The 27,433-nt window shown below is 43.2% G+C and overlaps 1 protein-coding gene across 8 annotated transcripts in view; it reads right to left on the reverse strand.

Moving 5' to 3' along the window:
• Positions 1-27,433, reverse strand: part of APBA1 (amyloid beta precursor protein binding family A member 1) — a 1,810,703-nt gene that overhangs the window by 54,412 nt on the left and 1,728,858 nt on the right. For all 8 annotated transcript variants that reach the window (XM_044064359.1, XM_044064355.1, XM_044064360.1 and 5 more), the window contains one exon: positions 2,172-2,351. In XM_044064359.1, the coding sequence (XP_043920294.1) occupies positions 2,172-2,351 (180 nt within the window). The remainder of the gene's footprint in view (positions 1-2,171; positions 2,352-27,433) is intronic.

A 27,433-nucleotide genomic window follows, 5' to 3' on the forward strand; every position in this document is an offset into this window, starting at 1 on the left:
ATGGCCTCCTAAAACATCCAGGTCACAGTTTTCGCCCTGACTTATGTCAATACCAGACATGTAACAGCTAAAGTAATCAGAAACTTACATTCCTAAACAAGTCAAGGTATCCCCAACTCCTATACCTACTATCAAAACAGCTCAAACTATACTTTTACCTTTGCTTTATGCTGCTCACATCTTAACCAGCCTCTCACATTCCAACTTGTTTAGACCTGAAGTGGTTTAATACAAACTTGAAAAATTTGCTAGCAACTCTTCTTTCCATCTAGCCACTATTGCTATGCTCTTCAAACATTCGGTCAGCACAAAACAGAGATTACTTAACTATGGTGTAGTTGCAATGTACCCAAAAACCTGTTCAACTCCAGCTGCCTTTTAGTCTCTAGTCTCCTCAAATGGTACATTCACACCAGCCACTTATATCCTCTAATGAATTCATGGTGAAAGTTAATACAGCCTACTACCGCCACACTGGACCAGCCTTCTCCCCTTACGTAGTTAACGTTTGGAAGAACTGAACTCAATCAATGTGTCAGACATCCTGCCTGCTCCAAACTGAAGGCCATCTTTATGTCTACCTATCATCCCCTTACACATTCAGCACTGCTGTGGCATTACCTAATGCTCCATTTTTCAAAACATTTTCCCCAATTCTGATGGAAAATATTGCAAAAGTAACCCGCTCAGTCATAAGTAATTGAGAAACAGCTGCACAAAAATTAAAACAGGAGTGTGTGTGTGTGTGTGTGGAGGGGGGTGGGGGGATCAAGGCCTCCTGTCCTTTCTTAAATAGAATAACTCCACAGTCATATAATCATACCAAAGGAGAAACACCCTCAAAGGGTGAACACAGTGACTCAAAAAATGTGTCCCCATAATTCAAATATGCACATGGTCAGGGAAATGGAAGATAAGGACAATGGGACAAGGGAGTTAGTGATGTTGGATACCAACTACAAGTAGAGAGGCCACTCATCATAACCCCTCTATCTTTCTCTTCCTCCTATCTTCCATCATAATGACCTAGTAATAATCATAATAAGAATCATAAATCATGCTAACAATTTTAACTACCTGCCTTCTTACCACTTTCCTACTTTTTCCTGTCCCACTAACCCCTTTCTCTCAGCCCCTCAGAATTCTAATCACTTCTGTCTGTTGGCACTTCTGTCACATGACTTACACATCCTCAGCTTCTTTTTTCTCCCACTCTCTCTACTTGGCCCTATTTTTCATCCTCATTCCTTGGAACGTGAACATATTTATTTAGCAAATTATTGATGATGATGACATGTATACAGTGCTGGTCAAAGATATCTCATTTGCCAAATCTTCTTACTCTAAGACAACTCTACTTCAAATGCCAAGGGTACCAGGCATATGATTACATTCCTGCAGACTTACTTATATTACACTTTATATTAAAGACCAATTACTTAGCTAACTAATGTATTTTACACATTTGTATAGTCTACAGTAACTGATTTTTGTTACTGTCTCAGCACTGCATAAAATGTTTTAAGTTCTTTCAGTATTTTACTTGGTATCATTTTACCTAACACAGTCACTTTTAAGTGATACATAGCCTATTCAACCTGCTTCATCAAATGGGCTACCTCTGAAATATTTTCTATCCTTCAAATTTTCCAATCACACAGTTATAACAGCTAAAGGGTGCAGGTCGCAAGACTCCCTTCTCAAATAACTACTTTTCATAGAAAACGTGTTTGATTAAAACAAGCTTGTTGGACTGTAGACTGCTTAAAAGCAACTTGATTAGATGTACTACAAATCATTTTAATACAAGGTATTTGCTTTTCTTTAATGTCTTATTGTCACTTATCTCATTATTTAATTGCTTACTTCTCAAGTATTCTTCCATGCGTCTCAACTAAAATGCCCATCCCCCAGCTGGACTTGTCAGTCAACACAAATACACTCATATGATCATTCATTAGCAGAGTGAATGCCCTCTGCGTACACACACACACACACACACACACACACACACACACACACACACACACACACACACACACACACACACACACAGGGTGCCAGTTGTGTATGCTTAGTGCACTGACAACACATGCTGCAAATTTGTCTGATGGAACAAAAGGAGGCTATAAGTTTCACAAACAACATCACAAGGTCACAAGATAACATACATCTTTGCAGTTTTCCGATTTGGAAAAGTGGATGAGGTCATCGTTGTACATGTCTTGTGTATTTAGCAGGTCACTGTACTCCTTTTGGCTCAGATCTTCAGGATTGATCCCATTGGCTCTTAGAAACTCCTGGTAGGCAACACTGAAAGCCTGCCCAATAGACTGGGCAATCAACTGTGCCTGTGTGGAAAAAAAAAAAACACAATCATATGGGCATACTCAACTGGACACAATAGGCACAGACACCACTCTACAATATTTTTAAAGCCTATCTGTTTGTGGCATAAGGATTTTGTAACAAGACTTAAGTTATATCAAATGAAGGAGTGACTAGGCTTTCACATGTCTTTAACATACATCTATGATACAAGTACAGTATTACCAGTACTTTAATGTTTGTCAAAGTAAGGTTACTAAAATATTACTTGTCCTATCTCAGTGTTTTAGATGTATAGTTTGTGTCATGGATTGGATGATAGGCATCTGAAAAACAGAAGTTAATGACAGTCAGAACCTAGTGTATAAAAATGAATGCAACATTCACTTCTGTGCAAGCCAGCCCATGTCCTGCATACATTTCCTAAAAACAGGTCACAAGACAAAAACAGTATTCCCAAGATGCCTAGTGCAACATGCAATGTATAAAACTGCAACACAAGCCTTACAGGAAAGCAGCAGCAGATCTGCCTCTACAGAAATGAAAATTTAAAAGAAACATGCCATGTTAAGTGAAGCATTCTTTGCTCACTTTAAATATGAATATGGTGGGCTTGCAGGTTAACATTCATATATGTTTGAAGTCATCACCACTCATATTATATGTCCATCTGTTGCCATAATGTGTTTTGCCTCTGTCAAACTCCATTTATCAAGTTGCAGGATTCAGACAAAGAAGGATGCCCATCACCAAGTTGTAACACTGTTAGTCTGACTTTGTTATAATATACAGGTGTTCTAAGTTGGCAGTTGCTGACTTAAGGCTTAGTGTCTGTTATTCTAAAAATGTATTAGTTCTGGTTTAAGCACTTGGGTTTCGGGCCAGTTATTTTACATTAAGAAGGTGTGATCTGCACTCTTGTGGGAGGAGAGGGTAGATTCTGCCCTTCTCAGCTGGGCGTTTCGGTTAATGGCTTATTGTACCTGCTTATTTGAATTGTTTCTTTCTGAAATTGGTACGCCTTGTTTGCTGTAGCATAGACTAAATTCAGACCTGCTGAATCTAGCTTTGTTTGTATAACTTGAGCACTAATCCAAGCCATCTTTTTTTGGAGGAGGTTCTCCTGCACCCTAGTGGCAGGAGTGTGCAGTTAGAACTTGTCTGAAGGAAAATTGCTGGAACAGGGCTCAGTTTTTAGATTTTTACTGGCTAATTGGTTAATCTGTTTAAATTAGTTTGCTCATTTGCTACTGTTATATTAAAAAAATACACTTTATGCATCGCCGCTTAGCTAGGGTTAAAGTATTTCTGGCACCATAAAGTCTGATCTTCAAATTTTCCCTTAGAACTAGCCAGTTTTTAGTTATAGCACTCAAATCTGTTTCTTTGAGCTCAGCACTTGTTCAGAACCCGTTCTAAGCACTAAATAAGCTACAAATTACTACAGCATTCAACTTTCCTCACTTGTCCAGAGGAAAACAGTTTTTAGTACTTAATAAGCAAGCACCTATCCAGGCATGTTTACAGGTCAGCTCCCAGTGTTTTCTTCTGTCTACCTGATGAATCTGAGAATCTTGGGGCATTGCAGCAATTGCCTCATGTACACAGACAACCCTCTCCTCCTACCACCCAACACTACAACCTGTGAGAGATGCACTTATATAGCCAAGCCGGAAGCAAAGCTCTTTTCACCCAAGACTGCACTAGACAGTCAAGAGGAGAAGGTAAACACTTGCACAACACCACACTCACCACACTGTCCCTCAAAACCTACATCACCAAAACATACACACAGAAACACAAAAGACACACCTACATTCGGGAAGACTCTCAATAAAAATATGGCCAAGCAACAGAGACCTCCAAAGCAAAAATGCAAGCAACCTCCATTCCCCAACACAACCCAAATGACACAAAGCCCACAAACTCAGTGTGCCACTCAACCTCAGCCCATAAGGCATAACAACGTACCCAACACTCTAGTCATAGGTGACTCTATAGTCAGGCACACTGATGTTCCACTCACCAGGCTAAACAAGGAAAAAGTTACTGTCAGCTGCCTATCAGGTGCCAGGATCTGCTACATAATGCACACACTCAGGTCACTCCACAACAAGTATAAATATGGCTCTGTCATTGTTCATGTTGGTCTGAATGAACTGAGACGTACCTCCCTGGAAAACATTACAAGAGACATGACGGAGCTCTCCGATCTTGTAGCCCAGGCAGGTATAACCCTAACCCTGAGTAGGATCATGCCATCACCCAGAATAATACCACAGTACAAGGACACAATGATTGCCTTCAACAATGGGCTAATCTTCTGGCATCATTCTAAGGGGATCCAGTATCTGTTTGCCTGCGATGGCATGATCGACAGACCACAATGCTTTGCCAGAGATGGCCTGCACCTGTCGCCCTTGGAATTCCGGATACTGGCTAAGGCTCTTGCCACCCCTATAGTGTCTTTTTTAAGCAAGCTTCACATGACAAATTCACCACCTTAACAGGTACAAGCAAGCAAAATCTGAGGGTAAAGCTACTCAATGCTAGAAGTCAAAACCTCAAAATGCACTCAATCGAGGCACTCCTTAAAATGGATGACATCGATATCTGTGCAGTGACAGAGACCTGGTTCAAGGCTCCAAAAAGCACCCCTGCATTACCAGGCTATAATTCATACCACACCTTTCGGACACCTAACCTGGACTGAAACACTAAAGGCAGAGGCGTGGCCATATTCATTAAGGATATCCACGCCTCCAGGCTAGTTGCTCAGCATAATGCATCCGAGATTATCCAAGTGCAACTAACTCTGGGCAAGACCACAATCCAAACTGCAACATGCTACAAATTCCCCACCATGCCCCAGGATTCCCACTCCTCATTTCTTGATACACTGGAAAATATTAGGGTACAAACCAACACCCTAATAATGGGCGATTGCAACTACCCCACCATTGACTTGGAAAAAGTACAGTTTTGTACCTACCATAAATGTAGATGATCGAGGATCCACATTGCTGCAGTCATAACCTGTGGGTAGTCCACTGTCCTCGGTCGGCCCGAATACCAAAGGGTTAAGTTGGCGTCGGTCATGGGCGCCCGGAGCTGACGTCAGTACGTAGTAGTACTTAAGCGCATGACCGACGCCATATTCTCAGTCTTTCTTGCCCCAGATGTCAGAAGGCCTTAAAAAGAAAAAGGCAGAGCCATAAAGGAGAGACATAACAATTATCCCCAAGTAATAATAACAACAACAACCACAACCCCAAACCAAAGCGGGGAAGGAGGGAGGGAAAATAGGACTGTAGCAATGTGGATCCTAGAACATCTACATTTATGGTAGGTACAAAACTGTACTATGTTCTTCGTCTCACATTGCTGCAGTCATAACCTGTGGGTAGAATCCCAAAGCAAAGGAAAAGGGAGGCTGGCAAACTAAAAGGCATTAGGGGCTGCTAACATGCCCTGTAAGACTGCAGTGGCAAACCCAGCCCTGGACTTGGAGAAAAGAGGGAGATGATAATGCTTAGTATAAGTATGAACTGAACTCCAAGTAGCTGCTTCCAAAATGTCCTTAGTAGCTACACCCCTCAAAAAAGCAGCAGAAGTGGCGGTAGCCCTAGTGGAATGAGGTCTAATCCCAGCAGGAACATTCTTCCCATGATGAGAATAACAAAAAGCAATGCAATTACCAATCCACTTTGAAATAGTCTGCTTTGAAACAGCTTTCCCTTGTGAACCCAAAGCAAAAGTAACAAATAACTGTTGAGTCTGTCTGAACTCCTTAGTTCTGCTCAAATAATAACGTAACTGCCTGTGTATATCCAAAGAATGCAAGACTTTTTCCCCCTTATTTTGGGGATCAGCATAAAAGGTAGGCAAATGGATAGACTGGTTCAAGGCCACATTAGAAATCACTTTTGGCATGAAAGTAGGGTTAGTACAAAGAAACTCTATCCTTATGGAATATTAGAAAGGGTTCAACTGCCATGAGAGCCTGCAATTCAGATACCCTTCTGGCAGAAGTAATGGCCAACAAAAGGCAGTCTTCCAAGACAAAAACTTCAATTCAGACGTAGCTGCAGGTTCAAAAGGAGGCAAAGTAAGCTTCTCCAACACAAAATTGAGATCCCAGGAAGGAGTAGGAGCTCTATGGGGTCTTATATTTTGCCCCTCTAAGAAATTGCTTAAACAAAGGGTGAGAAAATAAAGGAGGGTCACAATCATAGTGAGCAGAAATGGCTGCAGCATGAACCTTCACAGAGGAAAACAACAAACCCTTGTCCAGTAATTCAGTAAGGTACTGCAGTGTACAACTCAAATTAGGTACCGAGACATCAAAATCCTTTGTTGTGCTCCAAAGAAAAAATCTCTTCCATTTTTCAGCATAAACTTTTCTAGTGCTAGGCAGCCTAGCTTCCAAAATGACATCCAAAACCTGCTGGGGAAGCTGAGAACCCACAGTCTCTAAAACAGAATACGCCAGGCCGTTAGATGCAGGGACTGCACCCTGACATTGAGCAAATGACTGCTTGACTGGGACAACAAATGAGGAAGCTGTGGTAAAGGCCAAGGAGGCTCCTGAATTAAACTCCTCAGCAGAGGATACCAGTGCTGACGTGGCCAATCTGGTGCTATTAAAATCATGCAAGGCTTGTCCCTCCTGACTTTCAAGAGTACCTTGGTAAGGAGAGGCAGAGGAGGAAAAGCATAGACGTGAAGGTTGTTCCAACTGAAAGATAGAGCGCCCACTTTCCAAGCTTTTGGGTGAAACATCCTTGTGCAAAATTTTGGTAGTTGGAAATTTAGAGGAGAAGCGAACAGATCTATGTCTGGAGTTCCCAAGCCACTGTCAACTGTTGAAATACCTGAGGATCCAATTTCCACTGTGGGGATGCACAATTTGTCTGCTCAATACATCTGCTAGGGAGTTCTGTGCTCCTGGCAGAAACCGTGCTTGAAGAGTGATGTGCAACCCCAGAGCAGTCTCCCACAATATCATAGCTTGTCTGCAAAGAGGGTAAGAATGAGTCCCCCCCCTGCTTGTTGATGTACCACATGACTGTAGTGTTGTCTGTTTGAATCAACACCTGTCCTGGTTGAAGTAGGCCCTTGAAAGCCATCAGGGCAAATTGGACTGCTAACATCTCCTTCATGTTGATATGCAAATGCTGTAATTTGGGAGGCCACGTGTCTTGAATCCATTTCCCATTGAAGTGTGCTCCCCAAGCCAGGTCTGAGGCATCCGTCGTTAAGATCTGACTCGCCTCTGGTCGGGTCACAGAGAGTCCCTTGTTTAGGTGACATTCCTATGCCCACCACAAGAATTCCTTCTGGATGCACGGTATTATCGGAATGACAGTGTCCAAATCGTGGCAGTGTTGAGTCCATACACTTTTGAGATACCACTGTAGCTTCCTCATATGCAGTTTGGCATTGGGAAGTACCAGAATGCAAGATGCCATGAACCCCAAGGCTTGAAGGACTGTCCTTGCAGTCAGCCTGGACCGTACTGATAATTGCTGGAAGTAGAGGTGAAGAGTTCTTTGTTTGTCCGGGGTCAGAAAAGCCATCTGAGAGGCTGTATTCAGTCTCACACCCAGAAAGCACATGTCCTGAGAGGGTACTAGACTGGACTTTGTTTTCGTTCACAGAATACCCTAGGCACCTTAAAACTGCCATCACATACTGTAGCTGTTGAAGTAACTTGTCTTTGCCTTGAGCAAGAATCAAGCAGTCATCCAGATAAGGATAAATTTGTATTCCCCTCAGTCTTAAGTAAGCTATTACAGGAGCCAGAAAGTACAGTTTTGTACCTACCATAAATGTAGATGTTCGAAGATCCACATTGCTGCAGTCCTTACACTTGGGTAGTCCGCTGTCCTCGGTCGGCCCGAATATCAAAGTATAAGGCTGACGTCGGTCAAGGCGCATTTGACTGACATCAGGACGTCAGGGTACAAATGCGCATGACCGACGTCATATCCTCAGTCTTTTCTTGCCCCAGATGTCAGAAGACCCTAAAAATAAAGGTCAAAACCAAAAAGACAGCAAACAAACAACCAACCATCCTAGCACTAAAAATATGTACAATATATACAATATATACAATATACCTCATATTGACAACCCAACCCACACAACCGCCTCTAACTACAGAGGGGAAGGAGGAGGGTAAACTGGACTGCAGCAATGTGGATCTTCGAACATCTACATTTATGGTAGGTACAAAACTGTACTATGTTCTTCATCTCACATTGCTGCAGTCCTTACACTTGGGTAGAATCCCAAAGCAGAGGTAAGGGAGGATGGCCAAACTATAAGGAAGCAGGAGCTGCCAAAATGCCCTGCAAAACAGCAGTGGCAAAACCAGCCCTGGATTTAGAGTAAAGTGGTAGGTGATAATGCCTAGAGAAAGTATGCACTGAACTCCAAGTAGCTGCCTCCAAAATATCCTTAGTTGCCACCCCTCAAAAGCTGTCAAGTGGCAGTAGCCCTAGTGGAATGAGGCCTAATCCCAGCTGGAATCTCCTTGCCATGATGGGAATAACAGAAAGCAATGCAAAACCCAATCCACTTAGAAATAGTTTGTTTTGACACAGGCTTGCCCTGAGAACTCAAAGCAAAAGAAACAAATAACTGCGGAGACTGCCTGAACCCTTTAGTTCTGTCCAAATAATATCGCAACTGCCTGTGTACATCTAAAGTGTGCAAAATCTTTTCCCTTTATTTTGGGGATTTGCATAAAAAGTAGGCAAATGAATAGTTTGGTTTAAAGCCACACTAGAAACCACTTTAGGCATAAAGGAAGGATTAGTGCGTGAAGATACCCTATCCTTATGGAAAATTAAGAAAGGCTCAACCGCCATAAGGGCCTGCAACTCAGAAACCCTTCTTGCAGAGGTAATAGCCAACAAAAAGCAGTCGTCCATGATAAAAACTTTAATTCAGTAGTAGCTGCAGGCTCAAAAGGTTGTAGAGTGAGTTTCTCCAACACAAAATTGAGATCCCAAGCAGGAGTAGGAGCTCTTCGTGGGGGTCTTATATTCTTTGCCCCTCTAAGAAATTGCTTGAACAAAGGATGAGAAAACAATGGTGGGTCACAATCATAGTGAGCCTAAATTGCTGCAGCATGAACCTTAATAGAAGAGAAGGACAAACCTTTGTCCAGTAACTCAGTAAGATATTGAAGAGCCACACTTAAATTAGGCTCAGAAACATCAAAATCCTTTGCTGCACTCCAAAATAAAAATCTCTTCCATTTATCTGCGTACACTTTCCTTGTACTAGGCCTTCTAGCTTCCAAAATAACATTCAAAACTTGCTGTGGAAGTGGAGGCCCACTATGGTTCAAAACAGAATATGCCAGGCTGTTAGGTGCAGAGAGTGAAGCTTGACATTGAGCAAATGACTGTCCTCCTGAGACAACAGGTGTGGAATTGAAGGCAAAGGCCATGGAGGCTTCCGTACAAGGCTTCTCAGTAATGGGTACCAATGCTGTCGAGGCCAATCTGGAGCTATCAAAATCATCCTTGGCTTGTCTTGTCTGGCCTTTAGTAGTACCTTTGGGAGGAGAGGCAGAGGCGGAAAGGCATACACATGAAGATTGCTCCAATTGAAGGAAAGAGCATCCACTTTCCAAGCTGTGGGATGAAACCTTTTGTGCAAAACTTTGGCAGCTGGTGGTTTAGTGGAGAAGCGAACAGATCTATGTCTGGAGTTCCCCATGACACTGTCAATTTCTGAAATACATGAGGATCCAATTTCCACTCGTGGGGATCCATAATTTGTCTGCTCAACACATCTGCTATGGAGTTCTGTGCTCCGGCAGAAACCTTGCCTGAAGATTTAGCTGTAAACTGAGAGCAGTCTCCCACAAAATCATTGCTTGCCTGCATAGAGGATAAGAATGTGTTCCCCCTTGCTTGTTGATGTACCACATGACAGTTATGTTGTCTGTTAGAATCAACACCTGCCCTGGAAGAAGTAAATCCTTGAAAGCTATTAATGCAAACTGGACTGCTAACATCTCCTTCAAGTTGATATGTAGATGTAGTAGTCTGGCAGACCACTTGTCTTGTATCCACTTTCCATTTAGATGAGCTCCCCAAGCTTTGTCTGAGGCATCTGTCGTTAAAATCTGACTCGCCTCTGGCCGGGTCACAGAGAGTCCCTTGTTTAGGTGACATTCCTGAGCCCACCACAAAAATTCCTTTTGAATGCAAGGTATTATTTGAATGACAGTGTCCAGATCCTGGCAGTGCTGTGTCCATACATTTTTGAGATACCATTGTAGCATCCTCATATGCAGTTTGGCATTGGGAAGCACCAGAATACAAGATGCCATGAACCCTAAGGCTTGAAGGACTGTCCTTGCAGTCAGCCCGGACTGATGAGATAGCTGATGAAAATAAAGGGAAAGATTCTTTTGTTTGTCCGGGGTCAAAAGGCCATCTGGGATGCTGTATTCAGTCTTACACCCAGAAAGCACATGTCCTGAGAGGGTACTAGACTGGACTTTATTTCGTTCACAGAATACCCCAGGCATCTTAGCACTGCTATCACATATTCCAAATGAAGCAGAAGCTCGTCCCTTCCTTGTGCCACAATAAGGCAATCGTCCAAATAAGGATAGATCTGTATTCCTTTAGCCTGAAGAAAGCTATCACTGGAGCCAGAACTTTCGTGAACACTCTGGGCAGTAGATAAGCCAAAGGGCAATGCAGAGAACTGATAGTGAGAAGTCCCAGCACCAAAACGCAGATACTTCCTGCAACTTAGTCTGATAGGAACATCAAGATAAGCCGCCTTGGCATCCAAACTTACCATCCAATGATCTTTGCCCAGCAGAGGTAAAAGCTGCTGTAACGCCAACATTTTGAACTTGGGAATGTCCAGATAAGTGTTGAGGATAGATAAATCCAAAATTGGTCTCCACGTGTTCCCCTTCTTCGGTACTAGGAACAGGCGAGAATAAAATCCTAGGCCCACTTCTGGCATAGGGACCGCTGTATGGCCCCTATTTGGAGTAACAGAGAAATTTGCTTGTGAGCCTCTATTCTTTGTTGAGGAGGAACGTCTGGCATGCCTTTGAAAGGAGGCAAGGTATGGAAATAAAACCTGTAACCGTGGTGTATGATATCCAATACCCATCTGTCTTGGGTAATTAAACTCCAATTTTCTTTGAAAAGTGCCAACCTTCCTCCCAAAGGTGCTGCCAGACGAGAAGGCTCTGGCAGCTGAAAAGGTAGGTCATTGGGTCTGTTTACGAAAGGACTGACCCCTGCCCTCACCAAGACTGTGCAGGAGAACTCCCTGTTCTAGGCCTGAAAGAGCCCTGAGCTCTGCCCCTACCACGCCTAGATCTACCCCTAGACTGGGAATCATAAGAAGGATACGCCCACCCCTTAGTAGGCCAATTTCTACTAAACTTTGGAGGCTGAACCTGCAAAAATCTTTAACAGTCTGCATAGACTTAGCCTTGTCTTCCATTTTCTTCAAAACTGCCTCAACAGGAGAACCAAACAACACATCAGATTGTAAAGGAGCATCTAAAATCCTTGTTTTAACATGGTCAGATAAATTCTGATCCCTCAGCCAGGCGTGCCTGCGAAGAACTGACCCAGTGGCAGCCACCCTAGACGAGGCCTGTACAGCATCAAAACCACATTGCAAAGAATGCTTACCCACCTGTTCAGAAACATGTACTAAATCTTGTAACTCTTTACAATCAATACCTTCCGCCAGAGCATCAACCTTAGACTTCAATTGTGAAAGGAGATAGTTTTGGTATTTCAACATGTGAAACTGGCAATTCAAAGCCCTCATAGCTAGAGTGGAAGAAGTATAAACTTTCTTTCCCCATCTATCCAAGGCCCTGGCCTCTTTATCTGTAGGAACCGGATTCTTGACAACAGAAGCCTTAACACCTTTAGGCCCCTGGCTAACAGTTTCTGGGTCTGCCCTAGGACTCTTAAAAGATACTTATGAGCTTCAGGCACCCTGTAATACCTATCCGGTTTAACAGGAGCAGGAGGCAAAGAATCAGGATTAAGAGAAGCCTCTGTAAAAACATCTTCCACTACATCCAAAACAGGAGGTATAGCCAAAGGCCTATGCTGGGGTAAGAACAAAATTCCCTAAGCCTTTTCCTGGAATCAGAGAAGTCCTGACCTTCCCACTTAAAATGCTCCCTCATGGAATGAAGAGTTTCTGAAAAAGAAAAATCCTCAGGAGGAGAAGCAGAAGGAGTAGAATCATCCACATCAGAATCAGAATAAGGAGATGATAATGCTTAGTAAAAGTATGAACTGAACTCCAAGTAGCTGCTCAAAATGTCCTTAGTAGCTACACCCTCAAAAAGCAGTAGAGTGGCCCAGCCCTAGTGGAATGAGGTCTAATCAGCAGGAACATTCTTCCCATGATGAGAATAACAAAAGCAATGCAATTACATCCACTTTGAAATAGTCTGCTTTGAAACAGCTTTCCCTTGTGAACCCAAAGCAAAGTAACAAATAACTGTTGAGTCTGTCTGAACTCCTTAGTTCTGCTCAAATAATAACAGCTGCCCTGCATTATATCCAAAGAATGAGATTTTTCCCCTTTTTTTGGGGATCAGCATAAAGGTAGGCAAATGGATAAGACTGGTTCAAGGCCACATTAGAAATCACTTTTGGCATGAAAGAAGGGTTAAATGTAAGAAACGCCTGCAATTCAGATACCCTTCTAGCAGAAGTAATGGCCAACAAAAAGGCAGTCTTAAGGAGGCAAAGTAAGCTTCTCCAACACAAAATTGAGATCCCAGGAAGGAGTAGGAGCTCATTGGGGTCTTATATTTTGCCCTCTAAGAAATTGCTTAAACAAAGGGTGAGAAAATAAAGGAGGTCAAAATCATAGTGAGCAGAAATGGCTGCAGCATGAACCTTCACAGAGGAAAATGACAAACCCTTGTCCAGTAATTCAGTAGGTGCACCAGTGTACAAAAATTATTAGGTGAGAGACATCATCATCGCTGTTGTTGTTGTGCTCCAAAGAAAAATCTCTTCCATTTTCAGCATAAACTTTTCTAGTGCTAGGCAGCCTAGCTTCCAAAATGACATCAAAACCTGCTGGGAAGCTGAGAACCCACAGTCTCTAAAACAGAATCCAGGCCGTTAGATGCAGGGACTGCACCCTGACATTGAGCAAATGACTGCTTGACTGGGAAAACAAATGAGGAAGCTGTGGTAAAGGCCAAGGAGGCTCCTGAATTAAACTCCTCAGCAGAGGATACCAGTGCTGACGTGGCCAATCTGGTGCTATTAAAATCATGCAAGGCTTGTCCCTCCTGACTTTCAAGAGAACCTTGGTAAGGAGAGGCAGAGGAGGAAAAGCATAGACGTGAAGGTTGTTCCAACTGAAGAGATAGGCGTCCACTTTCCAAGCTTTTGGGTGAAACATCCTTGTGCAAAATTTTGGTAGTTGGAAATTTAGAGCAGATCTATGTCTGGAGTTCCCCAAGCCACTGTCAACTGTTGAAATACCTGAGGATCAATTTCCACTGTGGGGATCCACAATTTGTCTGCTCAATACATCTGCTAGGGAGTTCTGTGCTCCTGGCAGAAACCGTGCTTGAAGAGTGATGCAACCCCAGAGCAGTCTCCCACAATATCATAGCTTGTCTGCAAAGAGGGTAAGAATGAGTCCCCCCCTGCTTGTTGATGTACCACATGACTGTAGTGTTGTCTGTTTGAATCAACACCTGTCCTGGTTGAAGTAGGCCCTTGAAAGCCATCAGGGCAAACTGGACTGCTAACATCTCCTTCATGTTGATATGCAAATGCTGTAATTTGGGAGGCCACGTGTCTTGAATCCATTTCCCATTGAAGTGTGTCCCCCAAGCCAGGTCTGAGGCATCCGTCGTTAAGATCTGACTCGCCTCTGGTCGGGTCACAGAGAGTCCCTTGTTTAGGTGACATTCCTGTGCCCACCACAAGAATTCCTTCTGGATGCACGGTATTATCAGAATGACAGTGTCCAAATCGTGGCAGTGTTGAGTCCATACACTTTTGAGATACCATTGTAGCTTCCTCATATGCAGTTTGGCATTGGGAAGTACCAGAATGCAAGATGCCATGAACCTCAAGGCTTGAAGGACTGTCCTTGCAGTCAGCCTGGACCGTACTGATAATTGCTGGAAGAGTTCTTTGTTTGTCCGGGGTCAGAAAAGCCATCTGAGAAGCTGTATTCAGTCTCACACCCAGAAAGCACATGTCCTGAGAGGGTACTAGACTGGACTTTATTTTGTTCACAGAATACCCTAGGCACCTTAAAACTGCCATCACATACTGTAGCTGTTGAAGTAACTTGTCTTTGTCTTGAGCAAGAATCAAGCAGTCGTCCAGATAAGGATAAATTTGTATTCCCCTCAGTCTTAAGTAAGCTATTACAGGAGCCAGAACCTTTGTGAACACCCTGGGCACAGTAGATAAACCAAAGGGCAATGCAGAGAACTGATAATAAGAAGTACCAGCCCGAAAACGCAGGAATCACCTGCAGCTGGGCCTGATAGGAATGTGAAGATAGGCTTGTTTGAGATCCAGAGTTACCATCCAGTGCTCTTTTCCTAGCAGAGGCAGAAGTTGTTGTAATGTTAACATCTTGAACTTTGGAATGTCTAGTTATGTATTGAGAATGGACAAATCCAGAATTGGCCTCCAAGTGTTTCCTTTCTTTGGCACTAGGAATAGACGAGAATAAAACCCTAGGCCTTCTTCTGACGAAGGTACCACCTGGATTGCCCCCATCTGTAAAAGCAAAGAAATTTGATCCTGAGCCTCCATCCTTTGCTGAGGAGGTACATCTGGCATGCCTTTGAAAGGGGGAAAAGTGTGAAAATAAAACTTGTAGCCTTGATTTATTATGTCCAACACCCATTTGTCCTGGGTGACCAAATGCCAATTTTGTTTTAAAAGTGCCAACTTTCCTCCTAGAGGAGCTGCCAGAAGAAGGGTCCGCAGCTGAAGATACAGGTCATTGGGTCTGTTTACGAAAGGCTGACCCCTGCCCTCACCAGAAGATTGTGCAGGAGAACTCCAAGTCCTAGGTCTGAAAGAACCCTGAGCGTGAGCCCTGCCCCTACCACGTCGAGACCTGCCCTTAGACAGAAAATCTGAAGAAGGGTAAGACCATCCTCTTGCAGGCCAATTCCTGCTAAACTTAGGGGGCTGCACTTGCAAAATTCCTTAACTGTCTGCATAGACTTAGCTTTGTCTTCCATCTTTTCAAAACTGACTCCATAGGGGAACCAAAAGAACTTCAGATTGAAGGGGAGCATCCAAAATCCGAGCTTTAACATGCTCTGACAAATTTTGATCCTTAAGCCAGGCATGTCTACGAATAACTGAACCAGTAGCAGCCACCCTGGATGAAGCCTGAAGAGCATCGAAGCCACACTGCAAGGAATGTTTACCAACTTGATCTGAAGCATGAACTAAGTCCTGCAATTCCTTACACTCTATACCCTCAGCTAAAGCATCTACCTTAGCTTTCAATTGACCTAACAGAAAGTTCTGATACTTCAGCATATGGAATTGGCAATTTAAAGCCCTCATAGCTAACATAGAAGAGGTGTACACTTTTTTACCCCACCTATCCAACGCTCTAGAATATTTATCCAAAGGTACTGGATTCTTAACCACAGAAGCCCTGACACCCTTAGGCCCTTGAATAATAGTTTCCGGATCAGCTCTAGGCTCTTGTACAAATATTTATGTGCCTCTGGAACTCTGTAATACCTGTCTGGCTTGACAGGGGCAGGGGTAAAGAATCAGGATTAAGGAAGCTTCAGAAAAACATCCTGAACAACATCTAAAACAGAGGGAATAGCCAAAGGTCTATGCTGTGGCAAAACAAAATTCTCTAAGCCTCTTACGAGAATCTGAAAATCCTGACCTTCCCACTTGAAATGCTCCCTCATGGAATGCAAGGTTTCAGAAAAGGAAAAATCCTCTGGAGGTGAAGCAGGAGGACAGGAATCCTCTGCATCCGAATCAGAATAGGGAGGAAAATCCTGAATATCTTCAGCTGAGGACTCAGAGTAATCTGAGGAATGCTCCATTCCCTCTAAATCTGCCTCCACCCTAGGCCTCTTCTCTGGAGGGGGCATAGAACCCCTGATCAAAGTAATCAAATCCTCTGCCATTTTCAACATATGTTTTTTAGGAACAGAACCCGAAGAACCAGAACTGTGTCCCGTGCCAGAAACACCCGGTCTAGCCTTAGCAGGGCCTTTAGTGACTGAAGTAGAAGGCCTAATAACCTTTTGTAAGGATGGAACCACAGAAACTTGAGAGGCACCCTCGGCCTGACCTAACTCCTGAGAGGCCAACTCCTGTAAAAGTAAAGGTTCCCCCTGGGATTCAGCCGAGACCTCGGCTGGATCCACAGATTCAACCGTAGATTCCATAGAACCGGCGTCCGTAACGGACAACTCCTCCGGTTTAGACCTTAAAGATTTATCTTTTCGCTTTTTAGCGGTAGCGGGCGTCGGAGGATCCGACGGCATGTTGTAGTTACACCGCTTACCGAAAACAAGCCTAACACAGTCTAATCTGCGTTTAATGGTGCGCTTATTAAATCTAGCGCAAAAGCGACACCCGACTACATCGTGCTCAGGCCCTAAGCAAGGAATACAGAGAGAATGATAGTCCCTATGAGGTATCTGTTTCCCACAAGAAATACAATTATTAACTTTTTCTGACATCCGGATTAACTGAGGCAAGAAAAGACAAAAATTTTCCTCAACGGGGTACTAAGCCCAACTTGGTCTTCGGTCTGAAACTCGAAAACTGAAAATTTCAGAACGCCGAACGGCACTTGCAAACACTGCTTCTGCTTCGGACCACGCGGCAAGAAAGACTGAGAATATGGCGTCGGTCATGCGCTTAAGTGCTACTACGTACTGACGTCAGCTCCGGGCGCCCATGACCGACGCCAGCCTAACCCTTTGGTATTCGGGCCGACCGAGGACAGCGGACTACCCACAGGTTATGACTGCAGCAATGTGAGACGAAGAACATCTACTCATGTACCAACTCTTTTGCTCAATGTTTTCTGGAATTCATAAATTCCAACGCCTTGGATCAACTTATCCACACGTCCACCAGGGCAGCAATATCCTAGACCTGGTCATTACCAACATGGGCGACCAGTGTTCCACATCTGAGGTCAATTCCTCATTGGTCAGATCCGACCACAAGCTAATCACTGTATACATCCATATCCCACCCCCACCCCCCATTAGGGAAACCACCGTAAATAATTTCTGCAAAGCCAACTTCACACTTCTTAAGACAGAAGCGCCAAACTTCATGACACCCATGCAGACAGACAACAGAGGTATGACTGCCGAATCCTAAACAAATGCACTTTATAAGCACTTACACAAGTGCATGGATCGTGCTATCCCTAACAGAACCAAGATGCTATCCTCCAAAAAACCCCTGCTGTAAACAAACTCTACAACAGGAGAAAGAAACTGTTGCAAAAAAAGAGTAAAATCCCATGACTGGAGGAACTCCCTGGTCAGCCTCAGTAAGAAGCTGAGATCCCTCATAAAATCCTCCAAAGCTAGTTACGAAAACAAACTTGCCACTTATTCTAAAGACAACAACAAAGCATTCTATAGCTATGTCAAGAATCTCAATGGCAACACTCAGATCTGCTCTGAGTTACAGCACAACGGCCAACATTCTGGCAAATAGGTTCAGTGCTAACTTTACCCCCTCTCAGCCCCTAAAGGGCCCATCTCTATACAGGAAGAATGCAAAGTTCCTGTAATCACAGGTAAAAATCACACTCTCCAAAGTCAAGAACACAGCATCCATGGGATCTGACAACATCCCAGGTTGTGTTCTACATGAACTACAGAACGAACTGGCACCCCACCTAAGCACCATGTTCAATCATAACTTTACCTCAGGCTTTGTGCCCACTGAATGGTGCACGGTGATGGTTATCCCACTCCACAAAGGGGGAGCCACCACGGACCCTGGGAACTACCGTCGCATTAGCCTGACAAGCCTAGTCTGCAAGGCCATGGAACATATCATCGTGGAACTTATAAACAGAGGCATTGGTAATCTCAAAACTCTGCACCCCACCCAGTTTGGGTTTATAAAAGGCAGATCATGTCTCCTAAACCTGATAGACTTCTTTGAAGCAGTCACCAAAGCCGTAGACGAGGGTAAGGTGGTTCACACAGCCTATCTAGATCTCACCAAGGCATGTGACACCATCCTCCACTCTGGAATTATAGATAAACTCACTAACCTAGGTATAAATCCCTATGTCACAAGATGGATTGCCAGCTGGCACACTGACAGAACCCACAAATCTGACTTCAAACCAGTGACAAGTGGAGTACCACAGGGTACAGTCCTGGGTCCTCTCCTGTTTGGTATCTACTTCTCTGAAGTACAGGCTAACACAGAAGGTCTTTGACTAACAAAGTTCGCAGATGACTGCAAACTAGGAGCCATAATCTAAACTCCTAATGATGTGGACATCCTACAAAAGGGCCTCACTGAGACAGATGCCTGGTGTCAAAGCCATGGCCTCAAGCTCAATGCCAAAAAGTGCATTGTCCCCTTTGGTAAAAATTCTGTACCCATGAACTACCAAATAAGTGGTAGTCTTCTTAACACAGAAAGTGTGATAAGAGATTTGGGACACAGGTGGACAGTAGTCTCTCCTTTGATAATCACATTGCCACAGTAATTAGGAAATTCTTCTACGTGGCACACCTCATCACAAAAGGTTTCTCATCCAGGAAAAAAGAGGTCACTGTTCCCCTCTACTCGTCACTCATTAGACCCATTATAGAGTACAACACCCCTTTTGGTATGTACCTCACAAGACATCTACAACAACTGAAAGACCGTAGAAATACCTCACATAGAGAATTACCGGCCTCAAACAGATGCCCCACATGGACCGTCTCAAAAAACTCCAGCTTTACTCCATCACATAACGCCTACTCAGAGGCAATCTCTGCCTAACATACAAAGCTATGTCAAACCCAGAGTTGTTGGACATGCTCCACTTAAAGAAATCCCAATCCCTCTGAGCTACATGCTCTAGGGACCTAAACCTTGTCACCACAATAAACAGAACATGCTGGAGGGATAGATCCCTGACCCAGAGACTTCCCATACTCTGGAACAAACTACCTATCTATATCAAACAAAGGTCCTCATTAGCACTCTTTAAGAAGAAGAAGCTTGAGGATTGGATGGGAAATAGGAAATTTACCCCAGGGATCACCTCTGTGGCTCTGCTTGACAGGGGCACAGGAAAATAATTTTCTTGGGTGACGAAAGCCAGGGTACCTTTTTCACTAGACTTATATAGGCCCTAGGGCCAATAGCCTAGTACCTACCTATGAACCTATGTATGGGAAGTCTATTCCAGAGATGGGGCAACCTCTGGGAGACAAACGTGTCTCTCCAGCAGGTTTTGTTGATGTTGCATATTAGATTTAGGCCTATCGAGCGGGTAATGTGAGGAGTTAGACTTACGGATATGGGGCATCTCCAGTAGGGCAGGATCTGACATTGCCTTGTAGACAAGACACACATCACCTCTGAGCAATCTGTATGATACAGAGTACAGTGATAATGATTTAAGCCTATCCACAGAGGATAGATGTTGGAAACCATGGATTCTCTTTGTGAGGCATTTCTGTGGCCTTTCCAGATGGTGCAGATGTTTGGAGAGGTATATACCAAACAGCGCATTATACTCAATTATAGGTCTAATAAGGGAGGAGTACAGAGAGGTAATAACCTCTTTTTTCTGGATGCAATCCCTTTACCTATGAGAAGAACCAAGTAAAAGGCTTTTCTGACCACTGCCACATGAAGGTCGAATTTGAGATTGTTGTCTACCTGAGGACCCAGGTCTCTCACCACAGGCTGTGTGCTTAGGGGGTTGCTATTAATGTGGTAATCAGTAAGGGCCGTGTTTTTGCCAGATGGTATGATAATACTTTTTTTGCGTTTAACTTAAGGCCATGACTTTGGCACCAGTCATTTGTAGCTGTGAGACCCTCCTGCAGTATGTTAACATCAACCGGGGAGTCAATGACAGCACCCAACTTACAGTCATTTGCAAACTTGGTCAGCCACAGGCCCTTTGTCTTAGCCTGGACCTCTGAGAAGTATATGCCAAACAGTAGGGGTCCCAGGACAGATCCCTGGGGAACACCACTAGTGACAAGTCTTCTGTCGGAGGTGGCAGCACCTACTTTGACCTTGTCGGTCCTATCTGTGAGCCAGTTGGCCACCCATCTGACTAGACAGGGATTAACACCAAGTTGTGTTAGCTTTTCAATGATGCCTGAGTAGGGGATTGTGCCAAAGGCCTTGGCCAGGTCCAAGTAAGCTGTATGCACTGACTTTCCCTCATCCAGGGCCTTGGTGACAGTCTCAAAGAAGTCAGCTAGGTTCAGTAGGTAAGATCTGCCCCTGATGAATCTGAACTGGATGGGTTTGAGTGCTTGGAGATTTCCTATGTCCTTGTTTATGAGATCCATAATAATATGCTCCATGACTTTACAGATCAGACTTGTCAAGATGATGGGGCGATAGTTCCCAGGGTCAGTAGTGGCACCACCTTTGTGCAAATGGATGACAATGGCAGTTCTCCACTCTGCTGGAATAATGCCTGTAGTTAGGCTGCGGTTGAATAGAGTTCTCAATGGTGAAGCTAGTTCTTGCTGAAGATGGTGCAGAATACAGCCTGGGATGCTGTCAGGTCCCATGGAAGCTGTGTTCTTTGCCTTGGATAGGGCCTATAACACTTGATCTACAGAGATGCGAGGTGTGGGACAATTATAAGGGATGTCAACTGGGCCTTTGGGGGCAATAAGGGGGTGATGTTTGTGCTGAACCTATCATCCAGCAGGTTGGCTAAGTCAGCAGGATCAGTGTAAGTGGTATCATTAAGTACTAGTTCAGAACAAATTTGGGCTTTGCCATGGCGGTTCCTAATGTAACTGAAGAAGGACTTGTGGTTTCCCTTTTTTTTTGGAGGGTAGTTTCAACTCATAACTGGCTTTCTCTAGTGATCTAATTTGCTTGTTGAGGCAGAGGAGGAAGTTTTTCCAATTTGGAATGTGTTCCTTTTTACCCTTGGAGAACAGTTTCTTCCTTTTGTTGTAAAGCCTGTTGATAGAGGATGTCCACCAGACAGGTTTGTGTTTCCTTGAGGAGCAAATTTTAGTTCTGTTGGGTATGGCTGAGTCCATGCAGTTCTGCAGGTGCTTGCACACTGCACTGGCATACTGTTCAGCATAGCTGTCTGCATCATCTGAGGGGGCAGTGGTGTGAAGCTGCTGATACCCACCCTTAGGAGGTTGTAGTCAGCTTTTGAGAAGTTTTTTTTTTGATTTTACCGGTGTACCTGGACAAATTCAGTAACACTGATAAAAAGACAGGACAAGTGATTTGCTTCTACTTTTAAGTACTGCTGTACCTGGCTCTGCTCTCTTGCCACTTCAAATCTTTGTTAGCAAAAGCAGCAAAAAAACTTAAGCTGCAACTTCTCAAAGTGCCAATTTCACCTGACAACACCAAGAACCAGTATCCTTGTTTCCTCTCAAACAAAACATGTACCAGAACTTTAGAAGTACAGCAGACTCCCTCTTATCCAGCCTCTCTTTATCTGGCCATCAAATTTCTGCCTAGCAAAAGACAGCACAGAAGAACAACAGAGAACAGAGAGACTGACCAGCAAATATACAGAGCTGAGAATATTTTTTTGGTTTTAAAGTTTGTACTGTTAGTTTTTGGTTAGATCTCTGTTGAAACTGTTTTCCCCACCCCACCCCCACTTTCTGCTGTGTCTTCAGTTGGCATAGTAACAGCTGCATTCAAATTGCTGGAACCTGTGTTCTGAGAGACTGCCTTACATATTATCTGCAATTATACAGAGCTGAGTATATATTTTTTGGTTATAGAGTTTAATTGTTGCTTAGATCTGTGTTGAAACTGTTGTCTCACTGTTCTGAGAGACTGATCAGCAAATATACAGAGCTGAGAATATTTTTTTGGTTTTAAAGTTTGTACTGTTAGTTTTTGCTTAGATCTCTGTTGAAACTGTTTTCCCCACCCCAACCCCATTTTCTGCTGTGTCTTCAGTTGGCATAGTAACAGCTGCATTCAAATTGCTGGAACCTGTGTTCTGAGAGACTGCCTTACATTTATCTGCAATTATACAGAGCTGAGTATATATATATTTTGGTTATAGAGTTTAATTGTTGCTTAGATCTGTGTTGAAACTGTTGTCTCACTGTTCTGAGAGACTGATCTGCAAATATACAGAGCTGAGAATTTTTTTTGGTTTTAAAGTTTGTACTGTTAGTTTTTGCTTAGATCTCTGTTGAAACTGTTTTCCCCACCCCACCCCCATTTTCTGCTGTGTCTTCAGTTGGCATAGTAACAGCTGCATTCAAATTGCTGGAACCTGTGTTCTGAGAGACTGCCTTACATATTATCTGCAATTATACAGAGCTGAGTATATTTTTTTTGGTTATAGAGTTTAATTGTTGCTTAGATCTGTGTTGAAACTGTTCTCACTGTTCTGAGAGACTGATCGGCAAATATACAGAGCTGAGAATATTTTGCTGGTTTTAAAGTTTGTACTGTTAGTTTTTGCTTAGATCTCTGTTGAAACTGTTTTCCCCACACCAACCCCCCTTTTTTCTGCTGTCTCAGTTTGCATAGTAAACACTGCTGCATTCAAAGACTGCCTTCGTATTATCTGCAATTATACAGTTTGGTTTTAAAGTTTGTACTGTTAGTTTTTGCTTAGATCTCTGTTGAAACTGTTTTCCCCACCCCACCCCCATTTTCTGCTGTGTCTTCAGTTGGCATAGTAACAGCTGCATTCAAATTGCTGGAACCTGTGTTCTGAGAGTCTGCCTTACATATTATCTGCAATTATACAGAGCTCAGTAAATATTTTTTTGGTTATAGAGTTTAATTGTTACTTAGATCTGTGTTGAAACTGTTGCCTCACTGTTCTGAAAGACTGATTGGCAAATATACAGAGCTGAAATTATTTTTTTGGTTTTAAAGTTTGTACTGTTAGTTTTTGCTTAGATCTCTGTTGAAACTGTTTTCCCCACCCCACCACCATTTTCTGCTGTGTCTTCAGTTGGCATAGTAACAGTTGCATTCAAATTGCTGGAACTTGTGTTCTGAGGGACTGACTTACATATTATCTGCAATTATACAGAGCTGAGTATATATTTTTTGGTTATAGAGTTTAATTGTTGCTTAGATCTGTGTTGAAACTGTTCTGAAAGACTGATCGGCAAATATACAGAGCTGAGAATTTTTTTTGGTTTTAAAGTTTGTACTGTTAGTTTTTGCTTAGATCTCTGTTGAAACTGTTTTCCCCACCCCACCCCCATTTTCTGCTGTGTCTTCAGTTGGCATAGTAACAGCTGCATTCAAATTGCTGGAACCTGTGTTCTGAGAGACTGCCTTACATATTATCTGCAATTATACAGAGCTGAGTATATTTTTTTTGGTTATAGAGTTTAATTGTTGCTTAGATCTGTGTTGAAACTGTTCTCACTGTTCTGAGAGACTGATCGGCAAATATACAGAGCTGAGAATATTTTTTTTGGTTTTAAAGTTTGTACTGTTAGTTTTTGCTTAGATCTCTGTTGAAACTGTTTTCCCCACCCCACCCCCATTTTCTGCTGTGTCTTCAGTTGGCATAGTAACAGCTGCATTCAAATTGCTGGAACCTGTGTTCTGAGAGACTGCCTTACATATTATCTGCAATTATACAGAGCTGAGTATATTTTTTTTGGTTATAGAATTTAATTGTTGCTTAGATCTGTGTTGAAACTGTTGTCTCACTGTTCTGAGAGACTGATCGGCAAATATACAGAGCTGAGAATATTTTTTTGGTTTTAAAGTTTGTACTGTTAGTTTTTGCTTAGATCTCTGTTGAAACTGTTTTCCCCACCCCACCCCATTTTCTGCTGTGTCTTCAGTTGGCATAGTAACAGTTGCATTCAAATTGCTGGAACCTGTGTTCTGAGAGACTGCCTTACATATTATCTGCAATTATACAGAGCTGAGTATATATTTTTTTTGGTTATAGAGTTTAATTGTTGCTTAGATCTGTGTTGAAACTGTTGTCTCACTGTTCTGAAAGACTGATCGGCAAATATACAGAGCTGAGAATATTTTTTTGGTTTTAAAGTTTGTACTGTTAGTTTTTGCTTAGATCTCTGTTGAAACTGTTTTGTCCCACCCACCCTCCGTATTTTTGGTTTGTAGTTTAAATTTGGTGGCTTTTGCAGTTGTCCACCCCACTGTAGATTTGATCTGGGACACTCCCCCGTCCCATCTCTTTACCACATTCTACCTAATAAACTCTTTCTGCACTTGCTTTTAGTCCTTTTTAATTTAATTGCATTTTAAACTGTGTTTGGTCTAATATTGCTGCATACTCAAGTGTGCTAGCTTGCACTGCATGTGAATTGTTTTTTACTACTGTTTTTGGTACTTTTCTGTAAAAAAAAAACAAAAAAAAAACTGCAAGCTTGTTTCCTACCTTTCCTGTAACTAGTGTTCCAGATACAGATTTGCTGTATCCAGGACTGTATGTAAGCTTCTGAGTCCCCCAAGCCTTTCTGTGTTGGAGGGAAGCCTTCTAGCTTATCAGTGGGAGTGGTAAGCACTAGGTAACCTGTCTACCACATAAGTAGTGGTTCTGGTCCAGAATTTGTAGTTATTGGCCATTTGGGCAATCTCTTCCATCTCTCTCAACTTTCTGATTTGAAAGCCTGTATTTGCACTTGTTTCTGTCCTGTAACTCATCTAGTGCAGATACAGATTCTTAGTTTTAGCACTTAAATTTGCTTGTTCATGCTCAGCACTTGTTCAGAACTTGTAAGCAGTAAATAAGCTACTAATTACTATAGCACTCTATCTTCCTCATTACCTAGAGGAAAACACTTTTTGTACTTACTTTTCTCACTTGCTTAGAGAAAAACAGCTGTTGTACTCACTTTTCTCACTTATCTAAAGGAAAAACTCTGCAACTCTCTTTTTGCGTGGTCTTGCGCACAGAGCAGCGTCGGGCAGCACTGGTTAGATGGGGTATACTATTCCCGGCCCCACAAAGTCTGCACTGTAAATTTTCCCTTAGAACTAGGCAAGCCTCAACTCAAGTGCTTCAGATCAGCTGCTCTTATTGCAGCACTTGCAAAACAGAAATCAGCACTTGTCCTAAACTCCTAGACAGCACTATTATTCTCCAAATTTCCTACACAGCACTATTATAATATAGCATAAGACCCTCGATCGACTTAAGTTCAATTTACTCTTCAAAGCATGTCCAGAGATCAGCTTCAGGTGTACTCTCCAGTTCATCTGGTGGAATTGGGCATCCTGTATACATGTATACAGACAACCCTCTCCTCTTACCTCTAGACACAAACACTTGTGAGAGATGCAAATACACAGCCAGACTGGAGGCTAAGCACTCTCAACCCATGACTGTAACGAACAGTCAAGAGGATAAGGGACACACTTGCATCACACCACTTGTCACACATGAATCTACAAAACAAGCACCGGCAAAACATGCGCATAAATACACAAAAACATATTCAGAGGCACTAGGTACCAATCTGAAAAAGAAACAGTGCCCTCCAAAGCAGACAAGCAAGAAACCTACACCCTCAAACACAAGCCAGAAAACACATAATTCACCTCAGCAGTGTGCCTCACAACAGCCCTTAAGGCAAAACACCATACCTAACACGCTAGTAATAGGAGACTCTATAGTAAGGCACACGGATGTTCCACTCACCAGGCTGAACAAGGAGAAGGTTACTGTCAGCTGTCTCTCAGGTGCTCGGATCTGCCACATAACACAGGCACTTAGGTCACTCCAGAACAAGTACAAGTATGACACTGTCATTGTACATGTTGGTGTGAATGATCTAAGACGTACCTCCCTGGACTACATGAAAAGAGACATTGAGGGGCTCTCTGATCATGTAGCCCAAGCTGGTATGACCCTGACCTTGAGTAGCATACTACCTTCACCTAGAATGATACCACAATACAAAGACAAAATGATCAATTTCAACAATTGGCTAAGCTTCTGGTGTCATTCTAAGGGGATCCAGTGTCTGTCTGTCTAGAATGACATGATAGACAAGCCTCGCTGTTTTGCCAGAGATGGGTTGCACCTGTCACCCCTAGGTTTTCGAATACTGGCCAAGGCTCTTGCCGTCCCCATAGTGCCTTTTTTAGGCAAGGCTCAAAGGACAAACCAACCACTGTAACCAGCACAGGTAACCAAAAACTAAGGGTAATGCTACTCAACGCCAGAAGTCTCAACCTCGAAATGCACACACTCGAGGCTCTCCTCAGCATGGAGAAAATCGATGTTTGTGCAGTGACGGAAACCTGGTTCAAGGCTCAAGAGAGCACCCCAGCACTGCCAGGTTACAATTCATATCAAACCTTCCGGCCTCAGTTACTGGATCGCAGTACAAAGGGCGGAGGTGTATCCATATTCACCAAGGATACCCATATCTCCAGGTTAGTAATGCAGCATGATGACCCAGAGATCATCCATGCGCAACGATCAGCAGGCAAAACCACATTTCAAGTCGTAGCCAGTTATAGATAGCCCACCATGTCCCAAGATGCTCACTCTGCATTCCTTGAGACATTGGAAAATATAAAGGTCCTACCCAACACCATAATCTTGGGTGATTTCAACTACCCTGGTATAGACTGGGCGAACTACCAATGTTCCAACTCCTATGCTCAGCGATTCATAGAATTTATACATTCAAATGCCCTTGAACAATTAGTATGTTCCCCCACTAGAGGGGACAAGATATTGGATTTAATCATCACAAATATGGGCGCCCATTGTACCACACCCGTTATCACCCCCTCCTTGGTCAGATCTGACCACAAACTGATAACCCTGGACATCCTCACTCCTCCACCTCCCCCAATCAAAGAAACCATAGTCAAAAACCTTTCCAAAGCAAACTTCAAACTACTTG

This window comes from Protopterus annectens, chromosome 2.part2, assembly GCF_019279795.1.
Source record: "Protopterus annectens isolate FY-2018-M chromosome 2.part2, PAN1.0, whole genome shotgun sequence".
NCBI classification, from domain to species: domain Eukaryota; kingdom Metazoa; phylum Chordata; order Ceratodontiformes; family Protopteridae; genus Protopterus; species Protopterus annectens.